General features: G+C 32.6%; 2 protein-coding genes across 2 annotated transcripts; both read right to left on the bottom strand.

Annotated features, from left to right (window-relative positions):
* Positions 1 to 1,834: 1,834 nt before the first annotated feature.
* Positions 1,835 to 8,997, bottom strand: LOC134702179 (uncharacterized). Its single transcript, XM_063563253.1, has 7 exons — positions 8,781 to 8,997; positions 7,405 to 7,512; positions 5,426 to 5,601; positions 4,752 to 4,947; positions 3,595 to 3,929; positions 2,342 to 2,607; positions 1,835 to 2,249 (listed from the first exon to the last, which is right to left on the bottom strand). The coding sequence occupies exons 1-7, from the start codon at positions 8,974 to 8,976 to the stop codon at positions 1,835 to 1,837; spliced, it is 1,692 nt and encodes a 563-aa protein (XP_063419323.1). The 5' UTR covers positions 8,977 to 8,997.
* Positions 8,998 to 9,822: 825 nt separating this feature from the next.
* LOC134702177 (uncharacterized) lies at positions 9,823 to 14,612 on the bottom strand. Its single transcript, XM_063563251.1, has 4 exons — positions 14,539 to 14,612; positions 12,865 to 12,965; positions 11,972 to 12,079; positions 9,823 to 9,925 (listed from the first exon to the last, which is right to left on the bottom strand). Exons 1-4 carry the CDS (start codon positions 14,588 to 14,590, stop codon positions 9,836 to 9,838), a joined length of 351 nt encoding a protein of 116 aa, XP_063419321.1. The 5' UTR covers positions 14,591 to 14,612; the 3' UTR covers positions 9,823 to 9,835.
* Between the last annotated feature and the right edge of the window lie 8,557 nt (positions 14,613 to 23,169).

Genomic DNA, 23,169 nt, shown 5'->3' with positions numbered 1-23,169 from the left:
ATATCTTTTTTTACTTTTAAAGAGCTATATATCTTCAAAGAATTTCATGGGATTAAAATTTTCAGATAATATGCACAGCTGTGTCCTAACTAACTACTAAGTTTCATGAAATTCTCCTGAGTTGTTTCAGGAGTTGAGCAGAGTTTCAGGATTTGAGCTGACAAGTTGTTTCAGTGGAAGATTTATGGAATTTTCAACTAGAGGCTCTAAAGAGCCTGTGTCGCTCACCTTGGTCTATGTGAATATTAAACATTGTACACAGATGGATTCATGACAAAATTGTGTTTTGGTGATGGTGATGTGTTTGTAGATCTTACTTTACTAAACATTTTTGCTGCTTACAATTATCTCTATCTATAACAGTAGTTTCTGTGGAAAATGTTAGTGAAAATCTACAAATTTTGTGAAAATTATTAAAAATTCACTATGAAGGGCAATAACTCTTTAGGGGGTCAATTGACTATTTTGGTCATGTTGACTTATTTTTAGTTCTTACTTTGCTGTACATTATTGCTGTTTACAGTTTATTCCTATCTATAATAATATTCAAGATAATAACAACAAAACAGCAAAATTTCCTCAAAATTACCAATTCAGGGGTAGCAACCTAACAACCCATGATCTAATTCATCTGAAAATTCCAAGGCAGATAGATCTTGACCTGATCAACAATTTTACTTCCTGTCAGATTTGCTCTTAATGCTTTGGTTTTTGAGTTATAAGCCAAAAACTGCATTTTACCCCTATGTTCTATTTTTAGATGTGGCGGCCATCTTGGTTGGTTGGCCGGGTCACCAGACACAATTTTAAACTAGATACCCCAATGATGATTGTGGTCAAGTTTCAATTAATTCAGCCCAGTAGTTTAAGAGGAGAAGATTTTTCTTAAAGATTACTAAGATTTACCAAAAATGGTTAAAAATTGACTATAAAGGGCAATAACTCCTAAAGTGGTCAACTGACCATTTTGGTCGTGTTGACTTATTTGAAGATCTTACTTTGCTGAACATTATTGCTGTTTACAGTTTATCTCTATCTAAAATAATATTCAAGATAATAACCAAAAACAACAAAATTTCCTTAAAATTACCAATTCAGGGGCAGCAACCTAACAACGGAATGTCAGATTCATCTGAAAATTTCAGGGCAGATAGATCTTGACCTGATAAACTGTTTTACCCTTGTCAGATTTGCTCTAAATGCTTTGGTTTTTGAGTTATAAGCCAAAAACTACATTTTACCCCTATGTTCTATTTTTAGCCATGGCGGCCATCTTGGTTGGTTGGCGGGGTCATCGGACACAATTTTTAAACTAGACACCCCAATGATGATTGTGGCCAAGTTTGGTTAAATTTGGCCCAGTAGTTTCAGAGGAGAAGATTTTTGTAAAAGTTAACGCCGGACGACGACGGACGACGACGGCGGACGACGCCGGACGCCGGACGCAAAGTGATGAGAAAAGCTCACTTGGCCCTTTGGGCCAGGTGAGCTAAAAAGCTTAAAACCCCGAACAAAATTCAGGGGTTTGAAATTACCCTATTATATGCACATATCTTTTTTTAGTTCTTATTACTGTCAAAGTTTCATGAAATTCTGTTACATAGTTTCAGAGGGGATTTATTTTTTATTTTTTTATCTTTATTGAGAACCATGCATAATTGGGATGAACAAAAGATAACAATAAAATCTTCTCCAAAACTTCATTCAAAAGGGATAATGAATGACTTTTAAACCCTTTTCATGTTTTTGTTCAGTATAACCCACCTCCCCCCCCATTAACTCAAAACAAAAGTCCATACAACTTATATAAAAATACATTAAAATAAGAAATGTGTCAATGTGTTTGAAGAATGTTTTGGCGAACTTCATTTTCCTCAATGGATGACAAAACAGCAGCCAAGTCTTCATCATTCAAATTGTCCTGTTCTTTTCTTGAAAGCTGATTCTGCCTGGATAATAAAGCCAGTCTAGAAAAGTATGAGGCCACCTGTGATGTAAGGAGGTATTCTTCTGGTTGAAACATTTTTCTTCCTTCCTCATCCCGACTATTTCTAATCAACAAGGCTGCTTCAGATGGACTAAATTTTTTCCCTGTAGTTTGTCCAATGGTGAAAAGATGTAAAAGATAATCTTTCACAGCTTTTGAGTGCCTAATAACTTTTTTTCCTTTTCTAAGAGCCCATCCACAATCTACTTGGTGTTCATTTATCTCATTTAATGATTCTTGGACTTTTTCAAAATTTCTCAGTCTGATATCAACATCTTTACAAACATCTGCCCATTTTAACTTGATGTCATCATACGTTGATTTTCTTTCCAATTTGTAAATATGACGACAAACTCTATATGATTTTGTAGTTTGGAGAAGGATTGGTATTGTTTGGTGCAGCCGATTTCAGAGCAATTAAAAACTGAAGAACTTGAGTGAGATAAATTTTCTAAATCCTCAGTTCTTGTGGCTTCCTGTTCTAATTCTACGTTGTCTTCTGATTCGACTGGGTTGGCTCTTTTCTTTGGTAAGGTAACACTTCTTGTTTGTATTATATCATTAAAATCATGTGTGATTATCAAAGCTGTTTCTTCTTGATCACAAGACATTTTTTTAACCTGAAAAGAAAGAGACATTTCAATGCAATTTTTTATTAGATTTCCGCAATATGTTGTATAAATACAAATAATGCAAAATAAATAAAATATTGGGGGTTAAAAAGGTGAGGTACAAAATTTCTTGAGTATATAGGAAAAGTTGTGATACATTAGAGAATTTCTGCCTAGACCTTCAAAACTGAATTCTTATTGTAAGTAACATCATAATGAAGCTGACATATATATGTCACAATGTTTTTCTTAATATTCCAGTGAGATTCTTTAAGAAAAACAAAATGTAATGCTCTGTGGAGCACAGCTGTAATACTGAACCATGAATAAGAATAGGCACTATATCATAGTTTGTTTGAAATACTAATACACGGTTTTACACCCTGGTAAATCTGACACAGCACAAGTTTTTGAATTACCAACAACCAGTATATATAACTTAAAAATTAAATTCATTTTTTATGTATTAGTTTTTGATATATATAATAAGCTGATAATCAGAAAAATACAAATAAAGACAGAATGTGTTAATGCTATCAACATGTCCCTGCTCCCCTATAGCAAATTCCATCTAATGTACTCAAACTTGACCAGCATTTAGTGGTTTGTACCCCAATCATTTAAACAAATGTGTGCTGTTACCTATTCAGATATATACATATTTTAATAGAACGACAATTATATCTGTTTATGATAGGATATATAAATCAAACAATTTGAAAGTCTAATTTTCATAATGAAAAAAAAAATTCAAAACAAGATTATGCAATAAAATATTTCTGGTAAGGAAACTTTTTCAGGGTTAACAAGAAATTTATTTCAGACCTCAAAAATTTCAAATAGACATATGTTTCTAGGGTTATTATAAACAAATTTTATCCTCCACAGGTGTAATTGAAGTTGTGTTTATCAAAATCAATATAAAGGGGCTTGATGACTTCTATAAAATTAACTGCCTAAAATGGTAAGACAATAATGTAATGAAAGATATAATACCTCTGACATAGGAATAGAATTTCCGTTGCCAATACCATAGGCTTTCCAAATTATAACTTTCTCTGCCATGAACTCCAAGTTCGTTATATTTTGGACCCCTTTCCATTTATGGCTAAAAATCTGCTGTTTTTCTGTATTTATTTCAGCAACTGCTACTCTGCACCCTACTACTCCTTTTCCACTTTGAATCGCATCTCTCATATCTACAGGGTTTTGTATGTTTCCACCTGATGCAACATACATCCTCATCTTTCGTCGCATGTGCGCGATTTTGCTGTCACAATACGATTTCCCAGACTGTGCCTCACTGTAATCATATCTTCGGATGAAAATATCTGAAAATAATGACAAGATCAAATATATTGAACTATAATTTAGTTTAAGGAGTGTGGTACAAGGAATTGTTTGGGCTGATTATTTTGTTTATCACTGAAATTGCTATCAACTTGTTTGTCTGTGCTGTAGCAATTATGTATACTTTGAACTAGAAATTGTATGAATGCTTAGTAATATTGAAGGCTTATCCATTGATGAAGTTTTGTTAATGCAATATAATTAGTTCCTAAAGAATGTCAGAACATAAATGCGAAACTTAACAAGAGCAGCTCAGGCATAATGTGTATTTAAAGTAATAATGACCCAATTATTGGATAACTGCTTAGTTAACAGAGACGGGTAGGAGGGGTCCTGATTCCGAAATTACGGTATAAAAACCCATGATCCCGAAATCCGGGACTCAAAAACATGAAATCCAGAGGGTCGAAAAATAGAATTTTTGGATCTCGAAAGGGTCAATCCCAAAATCCCAAGCTTAAAAAACACCCAATCCCGGAGTCCCGATAAAGGTCATATCTCCCCTCTTTACACAAATGAATGTGAGGAATGGAATACAAGGAGTCTATAAATAAAATCTGGGTAGCCCAAGGTCTACATGTAGATGCAGGATAATTTCACTGTTAATAAATCATGAATTTTGAACTAGATGATAAAATGTATATCCAACTTACATTAAATGTAATGCCTGTAGTTCATATAAAACCGTTTAAATAAAATTATCCCCAGTCAATCAAGCATATTTGATGTTGGCCCCAAAACTACAGTAGACTGGTTCCATGATCATACTAATAATGTATTCATAAATGATTAACTGCACAAACCTGTCCGTTCACTGATCCCATAAATAGCCTGCCATAGGAGTCCGGTGTGGTAACATCCAGCGTTATCTGATCTTAAAAATACTTCAGTGATAATTGGCATTCTGACCCTGACATTCACCAAAACATTTTCTAAAATTGATGCCACAGCAAACCAGTCTTGTTTCACTAAATTGAACAAGTGGGCAAAAGTCTCATGCTGAAAAAGAAACAACATTAAATTAACCTATAGGTCAGTAGAATACTATTAAAATGCGAAAGGCAAAGTGAACTTATTTTACCTTGATGCTGACCTACAATCCATGATGCATCCATACACTAGGTTATGAGATCCTACCATGTAAAGTTACTGAGATACAAACATAAATGTTAATATAAGTCAATTAAGTGGCAAATGTAGGTCACATTGATCAATGTTGCATGATATGGAGACTGACCTTTTATTTCTGATGCATCTGTATATATCCCATGTAAAGTTGCTGGGATATGAACTTTGGACTAAATTTACAAAAAAATAAATTGTTGATGGACAACATGAAAACTTAAAGAGCCCCTTGATACACAATTCGGGGCATGAATATTGACAAATTGAAAACTGTTGTCAGCACATTAACTTCCTTTGCTTTAGTTTAAATTCCATACCGTTATAATAATAAATTCCATCAAGGATAAACTACCTTTAGTTTCCCATTGGTGTTCTTGAAAATGCACACTGAAATGTGCCAGCTTAACCCCTTCTGTCCATAGAAGTCGGATTGCTTTTCTCTGTGTAGTGATGGAAGGAATTTCATTGCCCAATCCATCACTACTAACATTTGGTTTGGATCCAACTTTTCCAGGAGATTCATTCTGCCTGCAAGTAATAATTAAAACTGAAATAAGTGTTCTAGATTAAAAATCACATCTCTAAAAAATATTCTATTGGTCTGTTCAGCACATTTTTACAACTTACATAATAAACAAATTCTAGTGTCCAAGGAATGAACCTTGTTAGTCATTCAATTTTATATACCTATATGGAGTTATTTTCTTTCAGAACGCCAGGTCATTCTTTTTCAGAATCAACCCGGACGATACCATGTTTCAATGGTATATGCTCCAAGGCATAAAATAATGACCTGTGTAAGGTCATTATTTTCCTTGATAAACATGCAATCTATGATTTACTTCAAAATTTTATTCGTCTAATAGTTTTTTGTTGCCGATTTGGAAATTTATTTTGTAAAGTTCAACCGATGATAGATGTAAACGAAACCGTCATTGTAGTCCCGCAATTTAATTTTCGAAACAAATAACGTGAAGTTTTGTTGATTTATCGCTATAATAAAGACACATTATCATATATGTCAGATGAATTTTAATGTAGACTTCCATAAAATAAATCCAGATTTAACATATTCGTGTGTAATATTTTGAAAATCTTATTGAGTCAACTTGTGACTGAATAGGTTGATTGGTTTTTGGTTGCTTGCTTAACGTCCAGTGGCAAATATTTCATGCACGTTCCGAACGATACACACTGAATAGGAAATCATACTGTGACCTACATGTATTTATATTCGTCTTCGTGTCAGTTCTTAACTTTTTTAAATTTATGTATACCTTTTACTCTATCAAATGATCAACTATTAAAATAATCTTATATTCTATTGAATAACTTGACATTAACGTAACTCACGAAAGGGTCGGGTGTGGAGGGTATATAATTTTATCCTGATTATCTTTTAATAAAATGTATTGCTATTCGAAAGACAATCTTTCTGAATTTTTCATTCGATTCAAGTAAAATGGTTAAATAAATAACAACTTTTCCTCAATAGAAATAACATAACAAATAGAAAAAAAAACATACCCCCTCTCCCTTTTCCATAAGCCAAGCGATACAATTTATAACTTGCAATGTGTCTACACCGTCATCGGATGATAACAATACATTTGTGTCTTACTTCATGCAGTTACAGTAATATTTTTATTGTGTATGGATAACAATTTTTAAAAAGTTTCTATCTAAATTAGTTAGTGAGTTGTATTTCACATTTTAAATGAGCCGCAGGGCGAATTAAAACCTGAACGCATTAGAAAGGAATATCCCATTTTAGTGTTGTCGGTAAAAAAGAATACTAAATCTTACAAATCTTTATAAAATTAATATTTTTTGACGGTATATAAGTCAGATAATGCATATTTTAAGGTTTTTCTTGTCGTAGAACACACCTCGGGATGTCAGGATTGTTCAAAGAAAGACCTCCCTCCGGTCGGTCTTTCATTTGATCAATCCTGACACCCCTCGGTGTGTTCTACGACAAGAAAAACCTTAAAATATGCATTATCTATAACATAAAATCTGAGCTAACAAAACAAGAATTCTTAAACATTCAAGTATCATTTCTGCCTGTTTTTAAACCCCCTCCAAATAATTTTATGTATAACAAGAAAACAACTAAATCAAACAAAGTAAAAATGTAACTATGAGTTTTGTAAGTTCCAAATCTTTCTTTGGTTCTTTTAAACATATATATACAAATATGGAATATACAGTGTATTCATAAACATTCAGTTTATAATGACTGATTTGATCTTGTTATAACTTTTCATAATTATGCCCCTTTCAATTCATTAAAAGTGAAATTTGCATTGATATCTTCATATAATTTACCTTCATCTTGGTTAATTGTTCTTAAAACATGGCTTTTCCAATCAGTTACTTTACATTCTGCTATTTCAATTTCTTTCAGCAGATCACATTTCTGTTCTTGATCATACACTGGAAAAGAACATAAATTTCATAAAGTTGTGAACAGCAGTATGACAAAAAAATTGTAAGCAAGTCTTTTATGCAGAAATATAAAGTCAGCAAAATTAATATTGATAACAGATATCGATGAAAAGATGTCCCATGATATGGCATAATATCTATATCAAGTATGTTCATTTTTGCACTTAAAAAAATATCTTTACAATGAATTGTTTTACTTACAAGTCAAAAAAAGAACTGGCTATTTTTTTTCAATTTTGGACCAATCAAAGAAGCTCAGTGAGCACGCTCACATACCCCACATCCCCACATTGTCATTGGAGAAATAAAAGAGGGGGATAAGACCTTTATCGGGATTGACCCTTTCAGGATCCGAGAATTCTTGTTTTCGAATTTCGGGACATCGGGATTTACTTTATTTTAAAAATTCAGGACCTTGAGATTTCGTGTTTTTAAACCCGGGATTTCGGGATCAGGACCCCTCTTATCCCCCCTCATAAAATATGTGTAAGAAAATAAAATTGCATCATAATTTCCTGTCAATATGCACATCTGCATAGTATGTCCTTATTATCTACAAAGTTTCATAAAACTATGTTGTGTGGTTTCAGAGGAGTTGAGATGACAAACTGTTGCAGTAGTACATTAAAGCAAATAAGTTCATGAAGTTCAAAGAGGCATAACTCCTAGAAAAAAATTGAATCGCAATTTCCCATCGATATGCACAACTACATATTATGTCCTTATTATCTGAAAAGGTTTCGTGAAATTCTGTTGTGTGGTTTGAGAGGAGTTGTGATGACAAACTGTTGCAGTAGTACATTAAAGTAAATCAGTTCAAAGGGGCATAACTCCTAGAAAAAAAATTGAATCGCAATTTCCCGTCGATATGCACAACTATGCAACCCGTTGCGTGGAGTATAATAACATTTATACTGGAATGGCCCATTAAGCTTGTAAAGAAATATCAATACTTGATTGGTTAAATTGTTTTTGTCCGTTGTATCATTTTCTTTTCGGCTATGATGTTAGTAACTTTTTATTACGTAAAAACAACCAGTGATAAGAATTTACAGTATTTTGTTTTCAGTCTTTCGAAATAACATGAATACACATGATACATGTGAAGCATGCTTTCCAATATTCAACTGGTTAAACCCACTACAATTTGCACCTTGATCATTTAGTGTTCACTGTGTGATTGAGGCTATTGCTTAAAAAAACCAAAACATTTTACAGTAACTTCCTCATGGATTTTTTTTTTAATTGGTACATACCGTTTGTGTTAGAAATCTTCTCTTTCAGTAATTTAATAAGATTAGGAAACAGCTCACATCTGTCACACTTGATATTGTGTATGTGTTGGCATGGATTTTGTAAGAGTGCATCACTAGGGTCACTAAGAGCCAAGTTGATACAGTGGTCAGCACACTCATCATTTTGTTTTATATGCAATTTATAATCTGTTTTCATGTAAAGTTTAGAGCATTTGATTTGCACCAAAATTTTGTCAGTTTCGTCTTTAGACAAAACAGATTTACTGGCAATATTCTTTACTAGCTCTGTTAGATCATCACAAGCTGAAGAACCATCTGCAGCAGTATTATCTAAACCTCGAAGGTTTGTTTTTGTGGCTGCTGAACAGGAAGAAAGAATTTTGTAGAGTGTAGAAGAACTCAATGGAACAAACTCATTCTCTTTACAGTAAGAAATGTACATGTTTACCAAATTTGAGCTGCATGTTGATCGTACCACTTCTGGAATCATTATTTTATCACCATTTTCTAATTTAATTTGTCGTGTTCCAAATGATGACAGTTGAATGAACTGTGGGTCAAAGAAAAAACTTAAGGCATGTTCCAGCTTTTCTGGTTCCATTCTTGAACGATAGAACTTTTCTGCCTTTTCGTTCATAGTACTACCAGGTCCATGTAAAGAAGCATATTGCCTAGCCTGGTCAATCTTATATACTGTTAATCCAGGTATCATATTTTGAAGTTCACTTTTGGTATATTTTTCAGCAATCATTGATAATAGTTGATATTTTACTGTGTTATTATTTGTATCATTGAACAAGGTGAGTATGAGTTTTGTAAGTTCTGAGTCTTTCTCTGGTTCATTCAAATTCTTAATACCCTCTGAGAAAATCAATTTCTTTAAATCTGAAGATTGACCTGGTGCAATTGAATCTAACAAAACTTCAATTGATTCTGTTGCTTTCCTCTTGATATATCGGAGTGTACTCTCCTTAACATCATCTAAAGGTTTTGACAGCTGAAATTTTAGTGGACTAATAGATCCTCTTCCAATAGTACTCAGAGCTTGATTAATTTCACTTTAGCGGTGTCTGGATATTGTCACTCCAGTTGGAAGTCTGAGAGTTGGTTGCTTGGGTACACTCTGATGTACATTCTAGAATGTCCTAAAAAAATAAGGTATTATTACATGTATAGCTTCTAAAGTATCTTTTAAGAAGACAAAACAGGGAGCAATTATAGATAAAGCAAGAACTTCCTCTAGAACAAACTCAATTTTTTTTTGTTCTTCATTTTTTAATGAAATCAAAAAAGTTTGCCTGTTGAAAGGAAATAAAACAAGAAGTAATTGTAACAGGATACTGTTATGAAGTCTCCCAAACAAAGCTTCCATAATTCGCAATTCATTATCCTTTGATTTGCTTTATTGTCTTATACAAGAATAAATATGGTTTAGGGGTAGGAATCTTGACCATTTTCAATTTATCAAACTTGAGGGGGTGGGTGACCCCAATGGACTTCACCTATATTTCATTTGATTTGTTTTCTTGTCCCATTCAAAAATAAATATGGTTTATGGGTAGGGATCTTGACCATTTACAATTTATCAAACATGAGGGTTGGGGTGACCCCCCAGGTACTTCCCTTTTATTTCATTTAATTTGTTTTATTATCCCATACACGAATATATATGGTTTAGGGGTGGGGATCTCAACCGTTTACAATTTTTCAAACAAGAGGGGGTGGGGTGACCCCCAGGTACTTCCCTTTTATTTCATGTAAATTGCTCTATTGTCCCATACACGAATATATATGGTTTAGGGGTGGGGATCTCAACCATTTACAATTTTTACAAACAAGAGGGGGTGGGTGTGACCCCCAGGTACTTCCCTTCTATTTTATTTAAATTGTTTTATTGCCCATATACATATATATATGGTTTAGGGGTGGGGATCTCAACCGTTTACAATTTTTCAAACAAGAGGGGGTGGGGTGACCCCCAGGTACTTCCCTTTTATTTCATGTAAATTGCTCTATTGTCCCATACACAAATATATGGTTTAGGGGTGGGAATCTCGACCATTTACAATTTTTACAAACAAGAGGGGGTGGGGTGACCCCCAGGTACTTCCCTTCTATTTTATTTAAATTGTTTTATTGTCCCATATAAAAAAATATATGGTTTAGGGGTGGGGGTCTGGACTGTTTACAAGATAATAGTTTATCCTAAATTGAAGGGGGTGGGGGACCTTTCCTTTGATCATTTCTGGAGACTAGGTGTGTCTATCACTTACAGTTTTCATGTTATAGTCATTTGAAAATAAAAATAATAAAATCCCCTAGGGTTCTATAGTAAACCCCTCCCTTTTTATGCCCCCCCCCCCAATACCTCTTTATTAACCCCAATGCACAAAAGAAACATTGATGGCTCCCCTAGACATACTAGTCTAACATTTTATGAAATACTAACAAAATCTGACAAGTGGTTTTAGAGAACTGTTGGGGACAATTTCATTTTTAAAGTGGAGGAGGAAGAAGAAGAATATATATATTAAAAAAAAAAAAAATGAACAAAAAAAATAAGTATCCAAACTTTGTTTGGAAGACTTATTTCATGGTGTATATTCAGTAATTCTTTCATATAGAAGTATTCATAATCTCAGTAAATCTAGGTCATAATTATTTTTTAATTTTGATACATGTATGCTTACTAAATATGAATAAAAAAAAACAATGGCTAACGCCTTGACTGTGATTAACCTTAACCTACATGTTCATGCTAGTTTTCTCGTTTGAACTGTTTTACATTGTCTTTTCGTGGCCTTTTATAGCTGACTACGTGGTATGGTTTTTGCTCATTTTTAAAGGCAGTACGGTGTTAAAGGCAGTACGGTGTTAAAGGCAGTACGGTTACCTATAGATGTTAATTTCTGTGTCACTTTGGTCTTTTGTAGAGTGTAGTTTCATTTGCAATCCTACCACAGTCCCAAGATTATTCCCCTATGACTTGTACATGTTGTAGTTGCTGAGATATGGCGATTTTAACCAAAATCATTTATGTGGGCAATATACCTGTAGGTCAATGTGACCTGTTTATGTTACAGATGGACGTAATTACTATTCATGCTAATTGACACTTTGTTTAGATCATTCAGAGTTCATATTATCTATTAACCAAATTTATAATTTTCTTGAAAAAAAGTTTCACTCACATCAAACTCATTGTGGTATGAAACATTTGTTCTCTGTCTCAAATTGTAAAAATTGTTGGAACTGTCACTGGTCAAGTTAAAACTATGTTCTTCAGCTGCCTCTTCTTTCTATAAATATACATCAAGCATAGAATCAGTGTAACAAATTTCAATTGTTTTAAATTTGCCTTGAAAAGAAAATGGCATATATGTATCTAGAATATAATAAATAATTACAGTAACAAGGACATACATGACATATAGACTTACATGTATTCAGGTTAAAAATTTCATTAAGGACCAAATTGAAAAGAGTTTTAAAAAATATTATATTGTACGAAATTTTAATACAATATCACATAAATATACATTTACATGGTCCGAGTTATTTGCAATTAAAAAGGCTTAAGAATTTAAAATATTGCAAAAAAATACTTTTTAAATGCCTAAATATATAACATATCATGTATTCAAAGCAATAGAATACTTATTTGATTTATCAGACTTATCACAATTATTCAAAGGTCAAATTCATATGAGTCAGTGCCAAAAAATGAAGGTTTTCCAATGAAAGAGTACATGTACTTTAACATGTAGATGTAATATTTTTCAGCAATTCTAACTTTGTAAAGTTTAATTCTTAAATGTGTATTGAATGTTCTTTCAACGGAAAAAAAATACAAATAGTATACCATATAAGTATAAAAGGGTCTTAAGACAAGAAAGACTTAAATAATTTAGGGTCAATTTAGGCCGTAGCTCATATTTATAATTTAAACATGCTTACTAAAGTTAAAGACATGAAGGAAATAAAAAATTGTGTCTTTTTTTTTAAATTTTTATACTCAGGTTACATGAATGATGATACAATAAATCTGAGCACAAAAAGACTTTGAGGTTGGTATTTTGTTTACCTCACTATCATTACTATCTGTGATACTGTCTAAACCTGTCTGGTATACAGTAATGTCTGGTACACTCTCCTTGAAAGCATCTATACATTTTCTGCATATTCCTGAAAAGCAAATTTGAATTGTGAATAGCATTGACATGTACATTGTACATACTAAATTAATAGGAAATAAAAAGTTATTAAAAAATGTTTACCCAATAAAAGAAAATATTGTGCTTCTTATTCCATGTACATGTGTATAGAATTATTGCACAACTGCTATACTTTTAGTGTGCTAGGTTTTTATGTTGTATGAGCTTTTTAAAGTGCAAAACATAAAAGTGTATGTGTGTGAATAACTCCATGCTAAAACTCTTTGTTTCCATGTTCAATAATATAATCATGGTGTATTATCGGTACAGCGTATATACATGTACATGTACAAATGTACGTACTAACCAAGCAGGCATCGGCGCATGGTTGATTTAGACCTGACACAGTAACGAAAATATTTATTTTGTTTTAGTACATAATATAAACCTCAGGAACACATTATACAAATATTTCCTTACTTTGCCATTCATTCAATAATAAAAAAAAAATTGAAGACGTAAGTTATATTATAACATGTACAAAATGTATAAGGAGTGTATATATACAATTAAAAGAATACTATCTCCAACTTTTAATTGTTTAGAGATTTTTTTGTATGTCTGTTTTAAAATCCCATCAGAATTGGTGTTTATTGTTTTCTGTATATGTACACAACGTTCATGTAAAATTTACTTATAAACAAATTTCACTTGACTTGAGAACAGCATTTTACTAATATAACAAGGAAATTTTCATCATGCTACATGTACCTTGGCTTGTAAATAGATATAGGAAGATGTGGTGTTTTGAGAAAATATGAAACGATAAATTTAACATCTTACCCCAATTTATGGGGATGGGGATGGGCATGTGCCAATTGTGAGTTGTCATTTGTACCTCAACCAAATACCTCCACATGTATAGATTCACACATGTGATGGCAGACAAGGTACATAATGTCCATGATAGAAGGGGGAGACTCAGACATGTCAGAAGAAAAGATAAAATGATAATAAAACTCCCTTTTTCAAAATTGCCAATCAATTCCGGCATATATATGTACATGTATATCTCCTTTTTATTGCATAAAACGGCAGTGTTCTCCCCAAGAATTTTGGATAGTGCTGTGGTAAGCGCATGAATTTCAACAATTCTCAGTAACTTTGTCGCGTTGCGCAGTTGGTCTGTAATTGATTTTTTATGTGTTTTACCTATATTATGCTATTGATGTTTTCTCTTATGATGATGTCCTCATCATGCTCATGGAAGCTACCCCTTTGTTTACAAATATTACGCCCTAGAGGATCATAAGCCAAGGATACTTGAATAACATTTTTTTAAACAAGTTTGATGAACAAAACATTCATAAATCATCAGACTGACTTATACAAAAAAATATCATGAAAAATTGTAAATCAAGGATTAGACTTCAGGTTTGGCCATCAAATAAAAAAACAATACATGTATCTGTTAAAATGTAATCGTAAGGTATAATCGTATTAATTGTAAACCTGGCAGTTTTATGTTGTGGGACCCTCAACCCCCAAATTTATTTCCATCTGGATGTCTTATGTTTGAACTAGCACTTTACCAAATTTCATACCTGATCCTGCATGAACAAGTTGTGTCTGTGTACACCATATTCCATAACTCATAGGACTTGTTACTGTTCGAAATTGGTTTTCCCTTTCCAATATGACCTGGGAACTGGCAAGTTGTTCTGGGCCTCCAATATATCCCCAAATCATACCTATGTTTCGGACATATGCTTAAATTTCTATTATAATCAAATCACAGGAGGTTGAAATCCTATCAATGAGGGTCTATAAATATGTCAACTCGACTATCACAGTAGAGCTTCTAGCCAGCAAGTTAACCAAAGATATTACCTTTACCTTCACGCTCAATGCATTTTGCTGTAATTTCTTATACAATTGTGTTCTAATTACTTACTTCTGTCGTGTTCGGAACTTCATCAAAGGTGTGAGAGGTTTCCCCACTTGTTCCTCTTTCAGTGCGTATTGTGCATTATCAACGGTCATTTACAAAAAAGAACTTTTAGACATTATCACACGGTTTTCTCTTCATAAATTATGAAAATGATCAATTTTAGATGTATTAAACTAAAATATGAATTATATGGTTGTCCATCAACTGCAATATTTAAGTTCAAGTTTCACTGTACAATCCTATGGGAAAATGGCTGAAATACCACGAAGGAATCTCATGTAAAAAAGTAGGTGTTGTACATTTTTATTGCAGTACAACTTTTAATATATTATTTTTTATATTTCTTCTTTAAAAAAATGTATACATAAAATGAAATTACAGAACATCTTGTATCATATTTTTTTTAAAATTTGCATGGTCCTTAGGAAGAACTGTACTTAAGTTGAATCAATGCAACAAGATTATTAACTGATGATCATTAGCTAGTTGATACATTTGTCTTTTAAAATACAACTGACATATAAGGATCGTAATCACTGGGGTAAAGCTGATGACCGTAACTGCATTCACGGTCATCCCAAGATGTCGGATGAAAAATTAGGTCAGTATTTTTATTGTCTGTTAAGTTGTTTCTACATCATTTTCTTTACAAAGCATACTTTGATACGATGTAAATTTATAAAAGATTTACACGGAAGTCACAAATCTCTACCGAGGAACGTGTATAAAACGGGAATTTGGATTTGAAAAATTCGCTAGGATGACCGTAAATCGTAATCGAGATGACCGTAACAGGATTAGCGATTCATAACAAGGCTGACCGTAATTGGTTAAAAGATGACCGTAAATTGTTAAGGATGACCGTAACGTTTAAAGGATGACCGTAACTTTAAAGGATGACCGTCAATTCTAAGAAATATTCATATTTGTATTCATAACTGTTTGTCGAGTTTGTCTCAATAGGGGTTCGTTTAGCGGTTATAAATATGTTTAATTTATAAATATGTTTAATTTATCAATTTCTTTTCAACTATTTGCCGTATTTAGAGTTTATGACAATGATAGTAAATTGCATATTTCTCGTTTATAATTAAATATTTAAGGAATGACTGTAATATTTTTTCTGTCTATGAAGAAATAACATAAAAAACTTGGTACACACTGAATAACGAGCGTAGCGGGTTATTTAACAGTGTGCATCACATTTTTTATGTTATTTCGAATAGACAGAAAAAATATTACAGTCATTTCTTATAATTTAATTCTATATTCCATTTTAAACCATAGAAAACCATGAAAAAACGTTGATGACGTCACGGTCACATGACTAAATTATGTCTATGGACGCAGAACAAAATAAAGTCAGCCAATCAGAAGACGCGTTACATCCAAAATTAAATTATTTATTGATAACAACGTTAAAATTTGAATACAAATCGAATATTTTATTTTTCCAATCAGGGTCCCAAAGCGGGCATTTATACAATTACCAATAATGAAAGTATATGCAAAAAACATTGTAAATTATATAACGTGACAGATTTTATAATAGACAAATGACAATACATTTGTTCATCTGTATAGGAGACACCAATTCAAGGGACGGTGCTGTAGGATAAACTGTTGACTGCGATAGGCAATTACAGCAATCCTCCTCGTGTCAGAAGCAGATGAACACAAATAAATAGAGAAACTGAATCCTGTCACTTAAAATGTTTTTTTAATAACAACAATAACTTATTTTGCGAAACATGGAATATAAATCTGCTATTTGCAGTGTTTAACCAGGAATATACACAACTCTTTTCATACAGTTGAGTTATCACAAGACAGCAGCCGTAGCAACTTCTCGTGGGAATTTTAGTTAATGAAATTGGAACATGATTCAGATGTGAGATACATAGTGTCTGTCTTCGTTATATTTTGTGCAATAAAAGAGAAAATGAACTTCATTTTCAATATTACCAGAATTACATTGCTGACATACGGTCTAAGGTTTGGAGGAGTACCCTGGTATCGTTCTATTTTAATCTGCAAAAGGTGAAATGACACCCTCAATTTTGTTAATGATCCCCTACGCTAAAATTTTGTTATGATATTTATATAGATACTTTTCGAAACCATAATTATCCTTAACTGTCACATAAGTGCGGGCCTCTCCTTCTGATTTCTTGGTCAGTTGATCCTTCCAAAAGTTGTATGTACGTCTCTTTCAATATTTTCCTGATGGTATTATATGAAATATTTTTCCCATCATTTAGATTTGCAAAACTAGGAAGAGTTTTTAAAATGTGTTGGAGAAAAGCTATACCATGACGATTTATACTAAGAATATAGAGATTTGAATGCTGGTATGCATCTTGTAATAAAGGAAATTATTCTTATTTTTTAGTCTTGAGCCAATAATTAAAAACAGACCTCACTAATTAAAAGTACAGTGGAAACCGACCAAGTCAAAATAAGGCTGCACAATTTGTGTTTTTATTTGTGCCGACCAGAATGAATTTACAAAATTTACTGTGTAGCTTTACACAAGTTAAATTTGAATACATTTTATCCATGGAAATTAGTGGGTTTCCATATCTAAATTTTGCTATCAAGGGATTGAATGAGCTCAAAATTTCACTTCCATATAGAGGAATAAGCCTAATAGCATGCTCAAAAACATGCATACAGTACTAGTTTTTAAGGATTTAGAGATAATATGCCTATTAATATTTACATGGTCTAGAGATTTTTCCAAATAGTTGGGAAGGTCATTAATGAAAATTTTAAACAGGTTAGGACTTATGTTATCTCCTTGTATAACTCCAAACTGTGTAGGGAAGAATATAATACAAATTGACAGCGATGCGACGAAAAGTTGAAGAAAAAAAAACATTGATTAAGCATAAGATTATCCAGCGGAATCAGATTAAAATCTTATCAACTGCCTTGAAATATACCAACAGTCTATTGACAACACCGGATCCGATGGAACTGCAAAATTTATTCGACATTCAGTTGGTTTGACTGAGATTAAACATTCCGTAAAAAATGAAAAGCAATATGTTCAGTAAATATTCCATTAGATATGAATTTCAATACGGAAATGAAGTCTTCGTATCGCCCTATCTCTTTTAGTTTTGCTTCAATATTTGACAATAGTTCATAAATATAAAAAAAGATGTGGTATAATTGCCAATTAGACAACTCTCCAAAAGACAATTCTCCACTGGAGACCAAAATGACACAAAAATTAACAACTATAGGTCACCAGACGGTCTTCAACAATGAGCAATGTACATACCGCATAGTCAGTATAAAAGGCCCCCTAAATAACAATGTAAAATAAATTCAAACGAGAAAACTAACGACCAAATAAAGTTCATTTTTAATTCCGTTGGACACCCTTCTTGGACATAATCGCCACTGACTTTAAAATTGGAGGAACATCTTTTGAATGCTATAGTTAGTTCTTCTAAATTTATAATTTGGTTTTCACTTGTATAATTTAGATTTTTTACAGGTGCCCTCCAATAATATATATGCAACACTATCGTGCAAAGCAGGTGCAACATATATACACCTGTTTCCTTGGGTTATAAGTTACAGGCAGGTTAAAATGTTTACATAGTAAGCACATTGTCTACAAGATAGCTCATGGTCAAAGCTAGCAAGATTCCTCTTTCATTCGGATACGATTTAATACAGTTGGTGAACTATGTATTTGAAGCAGTCTTATTTTCTTCTACCTATAGGATAATGCAGTCTTATAAATACGTTTTATACCAACACAATTAATTATTTGATACAAACAAGGTAATACAAATACGGATATCTGTTAGAATCGATGGTCATCCTTTATAAATTACGGTCATCCTTTACAAATTACGGTCATCCTTTTACCAATCACGGTCATCCTTGTTTTATGTTACGGTCATCTTAAAAATATCTTACTTACGATTTACGGTCATCTTAGCGATTTTTTCAAATCCAATTTCCTGTTTCATACACATTTCTCGGTAGTAATATGTGATTTCCGTGTGATTCTTTTATACATTTACATCGTACCAATGTATGCGTTGTAAAGAAAATGCTTTAGAAACACTTAAACAGACAATACAAATACTGACCTAATTTTTCATCCGACATCTTGGGATGACCGTGAATGCAGTTACGGTCTTCAGCTTTACCCCAGTGGTAATGGTGCAATGTGGATAAGTTTATCGGTTTCCAAGAGCCAAATTAATAGCGCGTCATCCTTACAATGGCTTCCATTTCTACGATTGTTAAAATTAACTGGCGTAATGGGGAGATAATTTTGACGAAGTAGAATCCTGACTGACTACACTGTGAAAATCTAATTGAGATTGAGCAGGTGCGATTTTTTTAATTTGAATCTATTGTCTAAAAGAAATGCACAACGAAATAACTTTGAACACATTCTGAATTTTACTGAAATTCGTTATACCCAGTCTTCAATGTTAGTGTAGTACTTTTAACATTCGTTTGCAAGTAGATGATTTTCCAAAGATGTTGTCGATCATTCACTAACTGATGTTTTTTTCTGATTGACCTTCTGGTATATACTTTCCTTTTAATCGTAACAAAGTATAAATGATTTATTTTTCATAAAAAAAAGCGTTCAACGAAAAAGCTGGGTTTTGATTTTTAACGTTATGCAAAATATATTTTAGACTTTGTTTTAGACTAAATGTTATAATCAAAATTCATATAAAACGCTTTAAGTTAAACATTAAAGTTTCTGCTTATATATGAAATAGAATTAAGCTTTAATCATAGTTTCAGAAACATGTCATTCAGAAGGGATGATGAATTTATTTGCATGTAGTGATTTAGCGCGGTTTGTATGTCACATCATCACATAGAAATATCAATATGATTAAGATCCCCAATGCAACGTTTTTTTTTCTATCAAATTCAGGGTAAGTAATGTACACACATTGGCATTAACATATTATTCCAAGTAAAGTTAATAGGATCAACAAACATGCTGTTAGCGAACATCCTTAAGTATAATTTAGTTTGAAGCGCGAACGTTTTAGTATAATTTAGTTTTAATCAAGAACATGTTAGTATAATTAAGTTTCAATCACGAACATTTTAGTATAATTTAGTTTGAATCGCGAACATTTTAGTAATTAATTTAGTTTGAAACACGAACATTTTAGTATAATTTAGGCTTAAACGACTTCTAGCTCTTAACACTTTAAAAAAAGCTTTACATCAATGCAATTCTGTAAAAAAAAAAGTTCCATAAGGGAACTTTCCCCTAACCCTTTTTCCTTTGTATTTCAGTTGCAATTTGTACATTTTCAGTTAAATTGAAATTTCTAATTTTGTCCTTTTGATACATTGTTTTATGCCCCACCTACGATAGTAGAGGGGCATTATGTTTTCTGTTCTGTCGGTTCGTTCGTCCGTCTGTTCGTTCGTTCGTTCGTCTGTCCAGGTTCAAGTTAACATTTTTGGTCGAGGTAGTTTTTGATGAAGTTGAATTACAATCAACCTGAAACTTAGTATATATGCTCTTTATGATATGATCTTTCTAATCTTAATGTCAAATTAGAGTTCATACCCCCAATTTCACGGTCCATTGAACAAAGAAAATGATAGTCCGAGTGGGGCATCCGTGTACTTGGGACACATTCTTGATTTTTACCTTCCTGAAAATACATTACTATTTTGCACTTAATAAAATTAATTGTACGGGAAGAAGGTACAGAAGATTGTCACCAGATGAATTGTTGGCTTATGTATAACGTACGAAAATGACTTTCTTTGTAACTATTTCTCGCATCTTGTGAGGCAAAATTTTCATTTACTTGTCTCGTCTTGGGAGCGTTTGATTTGTTTTGATCGTCCTTTAATACACATTATTGTGTATCTTTTTCTCTAACTTAGATGTGTGCATACTTGAATTACAATATGAATTCAATCAACCAGTTTCAGTGTCTTCCATTTGTAGAGGCTAGTAATGTACACTTCAATTTCCTCCCTGTTTGTAGCGAATATGGTCCTCCATGACATGAATCATATCTTATCAGAATGCATATGGCAATAATCCTATGTTATGTCAATGTCAATAGCCTCGATGGTCTTGTGCTACCTTGTCGATTCGATTGCGACATTCGATCCCGGCTGGGTCAAATCAAAGACTCTTCAAAAGGCAATTATATTCTTCAATAAACATGATTCATTGAGGAGTAAGCGTAAGCCTAATTGACTTGGAGTCAGAATAATGTGTTCGGATAGAATAACATGTTGAACTGTGAAAGACTTTTTGAACTAAAAAATTGAGATAAGTTGTCGGTCTACTTCATAGCACGGTTTATATCTAGCTTACATTATCATGCTCTCGACCTGAAAATACATTTAATGTGCTACAATGTACGTGAGGAAAAACAATCATCAATCAATCATTCGACCGATAATAATGTTATAATCTGTTTTACTTCAACAGAATATGACAAACATATATAATCATATAAAAATGAACAGTTGTTGTGTGATAGCCAATGAGATAACTTTCAACCAAAGTTCAAATAAAGGGGATGTGAGCAATTATAAGCAATGTACGCCGTTCAACAGTGAAAAAAGCCATAACGTATAGTCGGATAGCAAAGTCTCATCCATGAAAAAACATAAATCAATTCAGTTGCGAAATAGCCGGCCTAATGTATATCAAAAAAATTTACGAAAAACAAACGTAACAGACGTGAATCAACGACAAACATTGAACTACAGCCTCCTAACTTGGGACAGGCATGTTTCGGGATTAAGCTAATTGGTAAGTGTTCAACCCTAATATGTATATTTCAGATCAAAAAGTAAAATCACAAACATACTGAACTCCCAGGAAAATTTAAAACATAAAGTCCCTATTTCAATTACAAAATCAAAAGCTTAAACACTTCAAACGATAGGATTATAACTGCAATATTCCTGACTTGGTACAGACATTTCTTATGTAAACAATGATAGATTGAGCCTGACTTTATAGCTAGATAAACATCTGACTTATGTGACAGTCGTATCAAATTCCATTATTTTGACAACGATACCTGAACTAAACAAACATACACAATAGGTAAAAATGATAAAATAAACACATCCAATTATTTTACAAATTTCATTGATTTTTTTAGCGTTTTTCTATATTTTGGCTCTTGAAGTGTGATTGTGGCGACTTCGGTTGTTTTGTGGAAGCATATTTGCTTTGTGAGCGGAAGGTGATAGACTCGGTTCCAAATCGGGTGCAAACAAGTACATGCAAAATTGATATTCACTGCATCTTCGCTAAATCCATGGCATATTGGAGTAAGAACAATAAGTTGATAGCTTGGGTCAACACAATATGTTCAGCTTTTTATGGACCATGTGACCTAGTACATTAAAAACCCAGTTAGGTTATTGGTATAATACAAAAGGGATATATATATATATATATACAACTCGTCTAAACATCAACCCAACAATGTTAGATCTGTAAATTTCCTTTCGCATATATATATATATATATATATATTAAATGACTGAATGAATAGTCAACGATCAATCTTACAGGGCGATGGATCATGTAATATGATTCTGTACACTACAAAATATAATATATAACAAGTCAAAAAGGGTACAACATCACCATAAAATAACTATAAAATATACAAATATTAGATATTTCGGATAACAGATATCCTTCTTCAATAATAGCACGATGTCAAATGAATCATGTCAATTCAAATTGAGACTCTATCAAAATCTTGATTTATACAATTTAAGCGAACGCTGGAACAATTTTAAAATTTCCAAACACACCGCAAAGACTACAGAAATATGCCAAAAATAAAAATAGTTATTTACGATGTGAAATGGCACAACTTTAGATTTCCAAAGGATGTGACAGTTGAGATGTAATAACTGCATTGAGGGCAGTCCTCAAACAAAAAAATCAAAATAATCAAAAATGTCCTTACCGATCCAGGATGGTATAAATTAGACAACGGTAGGGCAATTACAACGGAAACTACATATTAAAGCCTTCCAAACGAATAGCAGTCTAATAGTGATTGAAAAAATAAGTTTTGTATAATGAGGTAAAATAATTGAACGTGGCAACGTACTTATACATCTCCCCGAATCAATGAAAACCTGTAATTTAAACGGTTATTTTAAAAATAATTTCGAACTGTAAAGCCAGTACTAAATCCGGCGTTGTTTGAAACAGGTGGTCACAGGAAAATGAGGGACTCGTTCTATGTTTTTTTCATTTATGCCCTCTGGG

Source organism: Mytilus trossulus, unplaced genomic scaffold (genome assembly GCF_036588685.1).
Source record: "Mytilus trossulus isolate FHL-02 unplaced genomic scaffold, PNRI_Mtr1.1.1.hap1 h1tg000411l__unscaffolded, whole genome shotgun sequence".
Lineage (NCBI taxonomy): Eukaryota > Metazoa > Mollusca > Bivalvia > Mytilida > Mytilidae > Mytilus > Mytilus trossulus.
The sequence above is the reverse complement of the archived record's forward strand: the minus strand, read 5'-3'. Positions and strand labels throughout refer to the sequence as shown.